At 48.1% G+C, this 14415-nt stretch overlaps 1 protein-coding gene across 1 annotated transcript in view; it reads right to left on the reverse strand.

The window, feature by feature from the left end:
- PAPPA (pappalysin 1) overlaps positions 1–14415 on the reverse strand; it is a 174741-nt gene that overhangs the window by 12740 nt on the left and 147586 nt on the right. The window contains exons 18-20 of the mRNA XM_010203345.2: positions 12838–12985; positions 10107–10216; positions 3473–3544 (exon numbers count right to left, since the gene is read on the reverse strand). Of these exons, the coding sequence (XP_010201647.2) occupies positions 3473–3544; positions 10107–10216; positions 12838–12985 (330 nt within the window). The remainder of the gene's footprint in view (positions 1–3472; positions 3545–10106; positions 10217–12837; positions 12986–14415) is intronic.

The following is a 14415-nucleotide window of genomic DNA, read 5'->3' on the forward strand; positions in this document are numbered from 1 at the left end:
GGTCTGAGCTCAGCACAGGGGCCACATGCTTGTCCTTGTCTGACAAGCAGAGAGTGCATGGGACTTTGGCCATGATCTTCCTTCACTCCACAGCTCAGAGCTAGGATGATGGCAATTATTCAGGGGGATATTGTAGAGAGCTATTAAGTAAAGTTCATAAATCATCTTGAAAAACAAAACTGTGGTCACTAGTCTGTGCAATGTGATCACTAGTGTGGGCTGCACAGGACCTGGATAATAACCATGGACCTGAAGAAAAGGCTTGAAGTCTGTTTTTCATTACACATTGGAGCCCTCTTGGTCAGTAAGTCCAGAAGTCTTTCTTGGAAGTCAAAACTGTGCCTGATGCTAAAAACAAAGCCTGCAGCAGGTCTGAGAACCCCAGGCAGCAATGGAAGCTCAGGAAAATGGATCCTCAGCAGAAAGATCAGTTGGATCTCTGTAACACTTCTTACATGCAGAGGCTTATGGGTCCACTCCCATTTTTTCTGCTCTTTGGAAAAGTCATTTATTCTGCACTGAGAAAAACACACTGGAGACTTTCCTGCAAGGAGGCATCATTGCAGGGCAGTTGGGGGAGCTTGTTGGAGGTTTCCTGGGAGAATTTTGCAGCAATTGAGGTACCAGAGTCTCCCTGATGACAGATACCTGAAGAACCAGCCGTGAGCCATCCCCATCGGTACTGAAGCAGGCCCTGTGGAGTGCTGCAGATGGGGATTTTTACTGCTGGTGTTTTGTGAATGTAAATATGTCTGTAGAGATACAGGAAATCCATGCAAGGATGGCAATATCAGACCACAGCAGGCTGTGACTGACACAGGGACAGTCACTTGTTTAGCTACATGCAAATACTACAAAGGCTGACAAAGGAAATTAGTTCCAGGGTGAGGCTCTTATCCCTGTAAACTGGCTTAACTCCATTGACTTCCACAGAGATTGACTTATTTATCCAGGCAAGGACTTAAGCTTTCAATCCCCCTCCCAATTCAATTACTATGCTAAGAGCTAAAAGGGAATGATTTATAGGTAGATGGAGAGATATTTTTACAACAACCTGGTCATGTTGAAAAACATGAACTTTGCCCAACCTCCCAGGAACTTCTGTAGGCTTCTGCATGTTTCCCTTGTATTGCCTGGCTGTGTCTGCTTGTCGTGAAAGCATTGACTTCAATTTTCCATGCCTATGCCTGTACTCTACACCTATAAACACTGGAAAATCAGTAAAAGAAACTTGTGGAATAATTTGCCTTTCACTTGCACTGGCAAAGAGTAGGCAAGTCAGTCCTTTGGAAGAGAAGCATGAGACAAAGAGAATCTATTCTGAGTTGATACCAAAATCCTCATTTGGGAGAGCTGAGAGGTTTGGCTACAGAGGGTTGGGTCTCGACAGGTCTTACTGAGTATCTTCGTGCTCTTCTATTATTGGAGGACTATACAGGCAGTCCCAAGAGACCAGTTTTCTCGGGAAACACCTCAGTTAGCTGTGGAGAAGCACTGCGCTGTCTCAGAAACCTTTTTTCCTGCCACTAGGGAGCGACAACAAATCACATTGCAGCAGTGCCTGGGCTACCAGCGGGCTGGCCAAGGTTAAACAACGCCTGGCCTACAGCCTGGGGTCAGGAAACCCTCCTGAATGCTCAAGATATCAATACATTAAGGACTGTATCAGCTTAATAGCCCGGTATTATTGACCTACTGGCTTATTAGTCCCCTTTTCCTCACGGGTGAAAAAAGCCTTGTTGAAGATGGTGTTTCTTCTGAAATCTTAACGCCAGAGAACAAGCTCTGGCCCACTCATGGATCCTGGACACATCATGCTGCAAAAATGATGCTAGAGACCATTATCAATTGTCTGAGCAAAGCCTTCCAAGATGATAGATTGTGATGCAGTGACACTGCTGAATGAATGATGAAAAGAAGAAAGTTCCTATTGATGCAGAAGGGTCTGGCAATTAACAATGATGGAAGGGAAGGAAATGCTGAGATAAAGCATGTCAGTAATAATGGCTTCTGGTAAATTATTACATCATTGCAAAGTTTGCCTCAGTAACAACTATCTTTAAACAGCAGGAGAATGGATACCCAGTGGTGCATCAGCACCTGAATGGCATTTCTTAATGGTTGCTGGATGTGATTTTAACTCTCTTTGGAGAATGGGGGCACCTAGCCAGCCTGCAGGAATGCTGCGTGTGAGAAGGCTTATGACATTCAAAGCTCTGACAGCAGAATGCTTTTCATTTAGGGAACAACTAGACAGAAATTATTACATTGCTGAAGAGTTATTACCCTCTTGGGCCCAACATTTGTATGCGAAGGAAACCTGTCCTTCCGTTCAAGACAAATCGCAATGTGGTCTAGAGTTTCATGTCAGATTTAGGCATTCTGTGCCATGTTCTGCCACTCCGGTCAAATAACTTCAATGTGCTTGTAAAACTGGGTTACTGGGTGCTGAGAGCACAGACAGTGCTGCAGAAAGTCAGGAGACGGGGATCAAGACACAACAATTCCACTGCCCATTCATATTCCCTAAGCAGTCATGTATCTCTCTGCCTGTGAGCTATCCCGTTTCTAAAGTGGGCGTGAAGCTTCCCACCCTTACAGAGGTGCCATAAGGACAGGTTGTGGAGTCTCCTTCTGGGGAGACATTCAAACCCACCTGGATGAGTTCCTGTGTGACCTACTCTAGGTGGTCCTGCTCTGGCACGGGGGATAGACTGGATGATCTTTCAATGTCCCTTCCAACCCTTGAGACTCCGTGATTCTGTGACTGACTTCTGGACACGGGTGAGATACTCAAGGGCTGGAGTGATGAAAACCATGACCCAGAGAGAGGTGCTCCAGCCCCATTTAACAATTGAAAGCATTTTAAGACTTTTCAGACTGTTGCCAATCGAAACAGCAGCCTTTGAAATAATTGCTTTTTCTGAGGAACACACACAAGTGTAAAAATGTTTCACAGCTGAAATGTAACTGTATTTTCTGGTTTTTTTCCCTGGTTCAGATGGAGGTGCACAGTGCAGGGATGTGTGATTTGCTCACTGTCTAGCTGTGCTGTCCACCCAGTAGTATCATTTTTGCCCCTGGCTTTTCTGAAGTTTGCCTGCACACACCAATGCCCAAAGCCTTGTTGGCCTTGGAAAGAACTGGCCCTCTAATAAGGTGTCAAGATCAAAGAAAAACATCTGAAGGTTTTTGCAGCTTCCTAGAAATTCCCAGGTGCTGGGAAATTCTGACCATCTACCAATGTTGCTGAGCTACTTGATTGTTCAACTCCTGTGAGAATCACCCAACCATTAGCTCTAGGAAACCACCAATTTCACCACTGAGTGTCAGAGCTGATGCAGGTGACCAGGGCAAAAGCCTGTTTACCCCATTTGAAAAACACCATTTACAACCCGCGAGACTGCACCAACTGTTAACATACCACTTAGGAAGGTAAGCACAGACCCTCTGAGCTACCAGGAAAGCTCACCTCACAGCCTTTGACACAATGAATCAGCGAAGGGTGAGGGTACCACTTGAGTCCCGCCGTGCAGACAACGCTCTGGAGAGAAGAAATAAAAAACCCCAACAGGTTAAGACAAAGAAATCAGTGTGAGGAAAGTCAGTGTGCTGGCTCCTATGGCTCTCCTGTACTTAACCAATGAAGTTCAGTTCCTAACACCTCTTGTGTTCTAAAGACCTGGCTGTCCTCCAGGTATTTACAAGAAGTGTTGGACTTGACACTTGCAATAACAGAACATTTGAGATTGAAATAATATTTAAGGTTCTCCTAAAATGTCATGTCCAATATTTCAGTCGTGGTGGGAGGAACGTGGCAGTGAAACACAAAGGCACAGGTTCACTGTCATGCTCTTGGATAGGGGGAGGGAGATGTTTTAGGAATTCACTTAGGGATTTCTTTGGTGCTGCAAAGCATTGCTTTCTTTCACTACCCTTTGTACCTATGCTTCCTCAAGATGGAAACAGCTCAAGGTGGGTTTCGGATACATTTTTTCACCATCTTAAATAAAAGTACCTCCCACTACGCACCTTCAGGATAACCCCCAGATAGGGCAGCATCAGCTGCTATATTCTGTGAGTTTTATTTCTGTACCAACTCTGTTTCTAGATTTTCCAGAAGAAAAAAAAAAAGAGTGCCTAGTGTTGGGCAAAGATGATGACCAGGCTGTTCAGTGATGTCACACCCTGGGTGGCCATCGTGTGCCTGCAGACATGGAAACAGATATAAAGAGTGGATGAAAAGTTTGGTCAGTCAGTAGAGATGGTGGTTCAATACCATGGAAATTTAGGGGACAGGACTCTCATCCATTCACTGGGACATCTGGCACAATGTTCACTTGGGGTTATTGTCTATGGATGTCTCTGTCTATTGTCTATGTCTATGAACACTACAGTGTTCAGTTGGGCAAGAGGAACACACAAGAGCTCACCCAAAGACAAGGGCTGGGGTTGGATGGAGGCCTGGGGAAGGAAGGGATTAACATCTGGGAAGACCTGATGCACAGGCCATCTCTTCCCCTGTTTATTTGAAGGCCAATTTAATCCATCTGCAGGGGAACCTGCAGATGTTTTCACAGTTTCTGTCATTTGAGGCTTACCTGGTGTGTGCTAGAAAAAGGACTTTTATACTATCTGACTTGGGCTGTTTATCTTTCCGATTCTCTCGGATTTTCCACTCTTAGTCAGGCCCTGCTTGCCCCACCTGCCTCACAACAGGGCCTGTCTGTGTGAGCAGCAGCAGCCAGGCCGGGGGGAGGACCTTGTTTATCCCCGGGAGGGAGGCTGCAAGGTGCGGGGGCCCTGCGGTGTCAGACCTTCCCCCAGTGTGCTCTTGACAGACAGCTGGAGATTTCCAGGCTGTTGCCTGCCACAAATGTGAGAGGTTATTTTTTCTTTCCCCTCTTCTGTTTATTGCACTTCAGAGGGAAAAGAAAGGAAACTTTTCTAGGTTTCAAAATAAACAAGGGCAGCCAACAGACTGGGGGGGGGGGAGGGGGACTGAAGGAAGGAGTTCAAGAGCATTTGAACCCAAGAATTAAACCAAAGTAGAAAAACTCAGGCGTTTGCCTCTCGTATCCAAGGCCAGCCAGACAATAAGTAGAAGTGCACTTCCAAAGAGCATCTCACATTCCCCTGGTAAAAAGCATCAATATTTACAAAACCTCTCAATGTATGTGGGCATGTGTGAGCGTGTGGAGCTAACAAAAGGAGGCGAAAAGCCCTGAACGGCTCCTTAAGCAGAGAAGTTTCTGAGTGAGAACAATCCCTCACAGAGGATGCACTGACTACTTTGCCAACTCTCCCAGCAACCAAAAACCCAGCACCCTCCCTTAGAAGAACAGATGGAAGGTGAAGTCTCTGCTATGACAGTGCAGAGCTCTCATTCAAGGTCATCCTCAATCCCAAGGGCTGGACAGCCTTGTCTGGACATACTCCAGGGAAAGGAAGTGCAGTCCCAGGCTACTCTCCATGGCATAGGAAAGCTGGTTGACCTTGTGCTACATCAATCACTGGGGCAGTGGGACATTCACATTGCTTTAGTGTGGTACCTGCCAACAGCTTAGTTGCAGTTACTTCACCCTCTCCTTGGAGTGATGCTTTGGTAGTGGAGACTATTAGAGCTACTCCAGCTGAATTCAACTCCGCTAATGTTCACAGAGCATAGTACACTCAGGGAAGGGCCCTCAGCCACAGTCCTGCCTCCTCTTTCTGGTTCTCCAACCCCTGATTTCCCATCACCTTCAGTTTGTACCCTCAGTCTGCTCTTGTGGTGTGTGTGATGCAATTGGATGTGAGAGGGGGTGTGGGCAGAGGGAGACACTGCCTTGGAAAAATGAGAAACTGGGGATTATTTGGGTTGCTGGGCATTGTTGCTGACTCTTGCCATGCAAACAGGCATGTAGGTGCCATAGGGTGCCACACAGGGCAACCGAGCCAGCAAGGAAGGGTATAGGCAGCACTACTGTGGGACGTGACCAGGATCCAAAGGCATCCATGCACATGGGAAGGAAGGTGGGCTCACAAGGCCAACAATGGATGCAGTAAGAGGTGGATGGAAGGACCACATCCAACATGTGCCAGGGGGTGCACGGGGGCATAAAGCCCATCTGGCTGCCACCTCGGTGAGCCTCATCCCCTTCCCGTGCTGCTGTCGTGACATATGCTGCCTTCATGGCCCCAGCTCCCTTCATGCATCAGCTCCTGCAGCACAGCTGCCCCCTGTGCAGCCCATACTGTGCAGCTGGGTGTGCTGCCTTTGGTCCCAGCCTCATCCAAATGCCAGGCAGCCACATCTGTGGCTTCGTGGCTGTGACTCCATCTGCTGCCAAGGGAGAGGAAGCTGGGATACACTCCTACAGTAGGTAACAAAGAGCCAAGAAAGCAAAACAAGCTGTCTTTTTCTCCTTGTGAGGGAAGACCTAGTGCCTCTGGTCACGGTGCTTCCCTCCCACGGTGGGACTAACACAATGATGTCAACCCTTTGCGGCTGCAGAGGGGATTAGGTTTCCCTAAGAGAGGCAGGAGGAGAGCTCTGCTCCACCTTAGATGGGTTAAGTGTCCCCCAGGGCTACAGCCCAGGGACTGGCATATACTGGTCTCAGCTCTCCTCAAGCACTAAATGAACATGATGATTAACCTCGGGCTTAATGTAGCAGTGGTGAGGGGATCAGGTGCTGCTGCCAAGAGGGGGGTGGCACAGGGCTATGAGGCTTTTCCCTCCTGTAGCTACAGACAGAGTGGGACCTCCTGCCTTCTCTCCTGCCACTGCACTTCAATTAAGTCACTTCACTGCTCTATGACTCAGTTTCCCTGACTGTAAAATAAGCTCAGCACTCACAGAAAGAGGAGAGGGGAAGGAAGGAGGAAAATCACAAAGGTTAAATAAGTAGGGCAGTATTTAAGAATACCCATTAATGACTCCGGACATCTAAAATCCCAAGGCTTGCAGTGCATAAGAGAAAACACATTGCTAGCAGTAGGGCAGCATCCCAGGAGTACCAAGAGGCCATGGTCACACTCAGTCCAACTGGCAGGCAGAGTGGGCACATGCCAACCCTTTCCAGGCTATCCCAGGCATGCACAATCTTGCACAGTATTTGGTCTGTTCCTGCTCAGCATAAAGGCAAGGACCCAAATTCAGACAATCTAAGAAATTAGGTGTCTGCCCTGTTCCTCTGCAGTCAGTGGGAAAGAGCTGTCAAGCTGTCCTTCTGAGATAGTTCACTTATTCTCTCCACTGCCTGCAGAGTCAGCCTTGGCAGCTCTATCTGTGGGTGTCTTCAACAGCTCACTGCCCCGTGCACACACATGGTAAAAGGGAAATACTGGGAACAGCAATGGCTCCTTCAAACACAGCCTGCTGCAGAACAATAGACACACAGAAGATTTCAGAGGATTTCTCTTTTTTTGTTTACCTGCTGGAACTACAGATTTGTAAGACACTGCCACTTACACCGATTTCAGCCAACTGTTTCAGACCCGACAAAGCAATTTGGTCTAAACCAAGTCTGAAAAAAAGTCATATTTAGACATTTATCAAAATGAAATATCTGTTGCCGTTGTTCCTTTGAGAGGACATTTCTAAGGGGTTTGTTTTTTCATTTTAATCTTACAAAAAAGGGCTCTTTACGAGTCCTTGGAAGGGGAATGCTACATTATGTTCAAACCAACATTTCTTCTTCCTCCAATTTTTTGGTTCATCAAAAACCACTGCAACAAAAAAGTCACTTTGATTAGGAGAAAACATTCTCTTTCTTTAATTTGACAGAACTTCCAGCGAACCGAAAAATCAAGTGATTTGCTCTGCTCTAAACAACCCCCAGAGGAGGGAGAGTTCCCTCTTCCCACTTTGCTTCCGTAACAGCCGTTGCTTGAGCAGCTACACACAAATATTTCTTTTCTGGCTCTTCCTGTGCCTTATCTGTGCCTATCCTCTCTAAGGTAAGCTCCAAAGATCAGCCTTGCCTTTATCTCCTTCTCATAGTGCACTCATTTGTACATTACTTGTGCCTGAAATTAAGTAAGTAAAAGCGTTTCCTTTGCGTCATTCAAGTACTTTTGAGATCCACAGACTTGCTGTGTAAATGCAACCAGCTGCTCCCTTTACTTGTACAGCACAGCAGCAAGCTGTCACTGACCATAAACAGAGACACAGATTATTAATGATCTATAACACATTGCCATGGGGATCTTCCCCTAAGACATCCCAGTCATGTCTCTCCAGGGTCTCTCCCGGTCCCACCAGCAGCATTTCCCCCAGGGGCACCCCATGAGGTATCGCTCCCTGAGGGTGACATCCCCTTATCTAGAGAGTTGAATAAGATGGATGTTTTACAGCTACCAAAAAAATCCCCTCCAGCATGTCTCAGGCTTGTCTCCTCAAGGCTCCTCTCCAACTCCTAACACAAGTTTTCAATACCAAATCTCCCCGTCTAGTTACACAGCGCTCACGGGGTGGAACTTGTACCTGCTCACAGCCTAAAGCTCTTGCAAGATCCTCATCATCAGAGGAAAAAAGAGGTCTTATTTACCACTGTACTTTTAGAAACCATGATTTCTCCTGCACCTCTCCCTCCCCCTTTACTACTGTATGTTTTCCCTGCTGCCTAATGAGCCCTCCAGAGACCTGCAGGTATAAAAGTCGTTACAGCTCCCTCTGCGTGCCCGCATCAATAAACACAGGAGCGCAGCACAGGACGGGAGGGAAGCTGTCACTCGTTTCACCATGAATTACAAAACCACTCTAAAGTCTAGCACTCGGGAAAGGGCCAGTTAGAAACTGCTCCTAATATAGAGATAGAGGTTTTCTTTATGTTTCACACCACAAACTTGGCAAAGCCCAGGCTCAGGCAGTAATGTAATCCTGGCATCTGGAGTGAATGGGAAGCTGGGAAGGACACTGCGAGCTTGTCGTATTCTCTGGACTTAGGCTCCCCATCCCTTTCCAGGACTAACTCTGTTGCTCTGTGTGAAGTGAGGAAGTACAAAGTGGCAGGGATTTTTGGAGAGGCTCGTTTATCCACGGGCATGGCCAGATATCGAATATCCCCAAACCCTGGGTACATATTTAGGAATGTAGAGAAGCAAACAGACTGTCAAAGCTCCTCAGGACGTGCTGAGCCCGTGTTGGCAGTTTGCACTCCAAAAGTTCAAGTGTGTAAAATGGACTCCTGCAAAGCCAGAGCTAAGTAGGTTTGCTCCAGCACCCCCAGCAACCTGGTGACATGTCATATCCCAGTGTCTTCTGTCATACACTTGAGCATGTCCAGATAAACACCTACACCTGCAGAAACACTGTGTAGGCACAAGCGCCTGGTTACATGCATTCAGGGGCCGGAGGACAGGTTTGTGTGGATGGCACAAGGGTTTTCACAAAGAGGCAGATGAGTGCACCTCCCGCTGGTATCCAAGTGTAGGCATGAAACCACGCAGGTGTTTGCTGCAAGTGGTACGTGTGTGCAAGGGTGAGGGACGGCAGCGTGTGCTGGAGGACGCACAGGACAGTGCACTGTGAGAGGTTAATGCTGCCTGTGCCTTTGCAGCAGGCAGGAGGAAGGAGTGGTGACCTCTGGAAGGGGCTGTGCTGAGCTGGCATCTCTCGCATGCGGGCGAAGGGGTGGGAGGAGGACTCAGCCAGCTCTGCTGGGTCAGGAAATGAAATACCCTCTGTATCAGCTTCTTTTGTCATACAAAAGCAGTGCAGAAAAATCCAGCCCTGCCACCCAAAGAATGTAAAATACTGAACAGGAGGAAGAAAATAAAACCTGGCCAGTGCCCTTTCTCTCCTTGTCCATCACATTTTCCTGTGTAATGAAGCATGTTTCCAAATCAGACCCAAGGTAGGTGCTGGATGGATGTGAGCACGCTAATCTAGGGCCTTTACCTTGAACCGACTTACACTGGGAAATCACAGAGAGAAAACAACTTGGAGAGGAAGTCACCACATCACAACATGCAAAGACACATCAAAAATTAGGAATTCTTTTGTAAAGGGCAGAATTCCCCATGTCCCCCTCATGGAGTAAGCCTCAGGTAACACTGTTCACTCATCACACATTAACGTGGAACCAGGCATAGAGTTAGTGAAACCATCAGGCACTGACCTTCACTCTTTGGGGGTTCATCCAGTGCTGGATGTCCTGCACAGTCTCGTTCACACGCAGGAGGATGGGCTCGTGACTGTGATCCAGACATGAGGTGGTACACTCTGTGCCTGCATGAAACACAGAGAGGATAAAGCTAAAGGATAAAGCCAGCTGCTTCTCACCCTTTCAGCATCCTTCCAGCTGAAGGACAGGATTTGGGCTCATTTTTCCTAAATTGCAATTAGCAGTCAACCATAACTATCACATATCTTCTAGCCACACATGAAATGCTGAGCACAGCCCTGCATCTCTGCAGGAGATCGTGGGGGTGGCAGATATTCCAGGGCATTCTTGTACGAGCTGCATATCTCAGTATTTCTCTGGCTATTAACTCCAAGGAGGGGGGTCATGTTTTGTGCTTTCGGATCATCAAGAAAATGTAGAGTTTTTCCATTTCAACCGCTCTTCCGAGCAATGGGACTGATGAAGCAGAGGCTGTCGAACTCATCCCACCTATGACATGACAAAAACTCACCGTTTGATCTGCCCAATCTACAGACCTTCAATAACAATCTTTTGGAAGGTGACCAAGCCTAATGATGTTGCAGACAAGCTATCACCTAAGTCCCACACTCGATAAGAAGTACGCAGAGAGGTAATGATGGCTTTGTTCACACATAAACTTGCTTTTTCTCTGATTAACTGTCATGCCCAGTGGGAATCCTGTCCTTTCTTTATTAAAACATGCTGCGATACTCTGCAGCAATATCCCAGAGCCCTGTGGTGACACAACTGTAAGCCCTGGTGTGTTGGACCATTACCATTTCCCCCCTGGAAAATCACTCTTGAATGGCACAGCTGCTGCAAACATGTCATTAGGATTTCTGCACTCCAGTCAGTGCTGGGGGAGGAATTAATCTCTGCACTGGTTTGGAGAGCTGAACCTTTGGCTCAACACACACCTCAGCCTGGAAGGGCAGATTAGGTGTCTGAGGAATTACCAAAGGTGTGTGGGATTCATAGTGACCACGACTGGATGCTATTATTTTCCCCACCTGCTTCTGCCTTCTCATCTACTCCCATGTGGAGGAGTCCGCAGGAGCAGAGCAGACTTGGGCTGTTGAGCCATCAAGATAGGGAGCACTTGGGGTTTGTTTTGCTTTCTCAGTGCACGTGTCAGTGGCTCCAGGGATGAGGCCTATTAGCACCAGCCCCATTGTCAGGGAGTGGCAGGAGAAAGTCGTCTTGAAAGGACATCAACCAGGCTTCCAGAAGTAGAAAGAAGAGAAGAAAACCCCAACAACCTCATCCCAAAAGGTAGTGCTGGGTGAGCCTAACAAAGTGTGTGGTATGTCTCCATCTGCTGAGGATAAGGGCCAAAGGCTGCTGTGCCTTCACCTCTTCCTCCCTCTTCAACAAGAATCATGCTCTCATGGAAGATGTGGCTTGTAAGCCTCTCAGCTCCATGACGGCTGTGTGGTCCCATCCTAGGATCAAATCCCCTGGACCTCGTGTCTGGGACCCACACCTGCTGACAGCCATTGTGGCAGGGCTGGGACAGGACCAAGGGCTGGGTGGGCAGCTGCAGACCCTTCTGCTTCCAGCACTGAGATGCTACCCTCCAAACCAGGAACTAGTGTTTCTGTCCTTGCAAACAACCCTCCAGCCCAGGGTTTAATCTCCCCTCAAGGGTCCAGCATCTCACCGCAGCCCCCTCGCTGCCTCTCCCACACTGTTTACGCTGTCGGAAAGGAGCAGGTCGGAATTGTTTTGGTATATGATCTGTAATTGGCATCATTACAGAGCGGTGATCTCATCCAGGTCATGTTCTCCTCCCCTGAGAGGGAACACAGGGAGGCTCCTGGTCCCTCACATGGCTGTGAAATAATGAGGGAGCCGCGCAAAGAGGAAATTTCTCCAAGTTCAAAGGGACAGGCAGAGGGAGGAGGGGGCTGGCAGGGGCTGGGAGGGGGGCTGCAGGAAGGGGCCTCACGGGTCTGTGTGGGTTGCAGCCAGTGCAGCTCCCATTGCAGCCCTTAAAGCAGGGAGACCTCACAAATGGGGGTTGAAAATACAATACAGTGTGTACAATTCAGTATATAATTCTATCCCTCCCTCTGCCTGGGTGATAAACACAAAGCAAAGCTGAGTTCAGAAAGTCATCACCTCTTGTAGAGAGGCACCCCAAAAGCAGGGGAAAAACATCCCCTTGCAACAGCTCCTAAAAAACTGCTGTACCAAAGGGGGTGATCAGCTGGTCTTTTATTCCTTCTGGAGAATGGAATTGCCCTGGTACTGTGCTTCCTGTCAGTTTCTTGCCTTTCTGCCTCTGGGGCATATTTGTGTGTATGTGGTTGAAGGAGAGGCACATTACAAAAGTGTAAGAGCAATGCAGGTACAATCTCTCCTTGTGCTTCTGTCTCTGGCATAGTTTGGTGTGTTAGTGGCCCATTAGAAGCAGCTGCCCAAGAAGAGACATGATGACACTAGAAGTGCTGCAAGGAGCTAGCAATCAGAGCATGTTACATGATGCTCATCCTCTCAAAGCTCATGTTTCCTAAAAGCAGTTCCCTGAAAAGCCTCCTGTAGCAGCCTCTCACTTAGGCACACGGGCCCACAGGAGAAGGTGACTTCAAGGACTGCAGGCTCCTTCCTTTCTCCCTCTTGTTCCCATTCTCATCCTCATCTCCTGTCCCAGCAGTCCCTGCTCCTGCCTGAGCTGTGTCCCCTGGGGCTGGTGCTCACACACCTATGCCATAGCCACCGGCACACTGCAGCTTCAGGTGGCTGTTGAGCTGTGTGGGCAACGTGCACTGGCCCTGCATTTCCCTGCAGAGATGAAAGGAGCCGCTCCAGGTGCCATCCTTCCGGCAGTGAATCACATTGCTTCCACGGCCCTGGGAACGAGAGACAGAGACAACAAGGATGGTCACAAAAACAATAGCAAGGACAGGCTGAGAAGTGAGAGTCAGGCAGAGTTGAGAGTCAAGTTCTGCTGGACCTGGAAGAGCCTCTGGTTGGGACTGCCAGCACTGGGGTAAAGAAGGAGTTTCCCTCCAAACAAACATCCTGGAAACCTGCATTGCATACAAACACACACACTCTTCTGTGCTACACAATGTCTTTACACACCCTTTCAAGGTCTCTACCTTAAAATAGACCCACTCCAGTCATGATAAAGTTGAATCCACTTCATTTGCCTGCCTTCTTGTTATGGAGAGGTTTGTGTTGGATGCAGACAACCTATTCCCTCTTTTCTAACTAGTTGCATCATCTTTGTCTCAAGAAAAAAAGAATCCCCAATGGCCATCTGAAGGAGGAGAGAAAACAGGACTTGGGCAGGGATGTTTAGCAGGGCAAAACGTGCTCTTTAGAGCTTGGCTGACTTGAGTGACAGTGAGCAAAGAGGCTGAGACAGACATGCACAGAGGCAGGTGGAAAGGAGGAAAAATATCCTCTGGTGTGGGAATGGGCAAGGAAGAGAATATGACATTTCTCTTATAGAAAAGATTCTCTGTATGATACTGAAGAATGAATACCAAAGTCCAAGGGGAAATATCATGCCCTTTAGAAACAACAAAGGAGTGCACAGGCAATCTTTTGTCAGATCTCTCCTCGTGGCATTGGGGATTTCTGCACAAGCTGTTGTGCAGGATCTGTGAGCCTCACTGCCATGGGGTAATGTGGGACACTCAACAGGAGGATGTCTGGTGCGGCTGGGCTCCAAACCTCTGGCAGGGGCTTTGCTGGGTGGGAGAACCAGGCAGGATCTCTGTTTCTCCTCATTCGTTCTACGTGCCAGGCACATTGCCTGCAACATACCCACTCTGCTCTTGGAGCTTGCACCAGGTACCTCTCGGGATGTTTCAGTGTGCTGTGCTGGGATCCCAGCAGGGCTGCTGAACTCTTCTTAAGAGCATTGTTCCACACTCATTGCTGCACAGAGATCTGCACAAGCCCCTCATACCAGCGTGGAAGATTGCACAGCCTTCAATGTTAACTTGTCCTTAATATCCTGGTGCTTTTTTTTGCTCAGCTTTGTTGATGAATACAAGGTTTAGTGAGATGCAAAGCGGTCTTACCAGCACTGTGTGGGACATGCTTCCACTTCTCTAGACATCTGGCCATTGCCAGAAGTAATAAGAAAATCATATGAAAGGATAATGGACCAGATGGACTCAGGGTGTGATCCAGCTTGGTGACTCTCACCTAAGGGCCAGTTTGGCTGGGACTGATTAATTTAGATCCGACTGTTCATATGATTTGTGCACAATGTTCGGAAATGGAAGCCCCTTGCTCTGGGTGCCAGGGGAGGTACCTGCTTAAG

The sequence above is a fragment of the Colius striatus genome, chromosome 19 (assembly GCF_028858725.1).
Source record: "Colius striatus isolate bColStr4 chromosome 19, bColStr4.1.hap1, whole genome shotgun sequence".
In the NCBI taxonomy this organism is placed as follows: domain Eukaryota; kingdom Metazoa; phylum Chordata; class Aves; order Coliiformes; family Coliidae; genus Colius; species Colius striatus.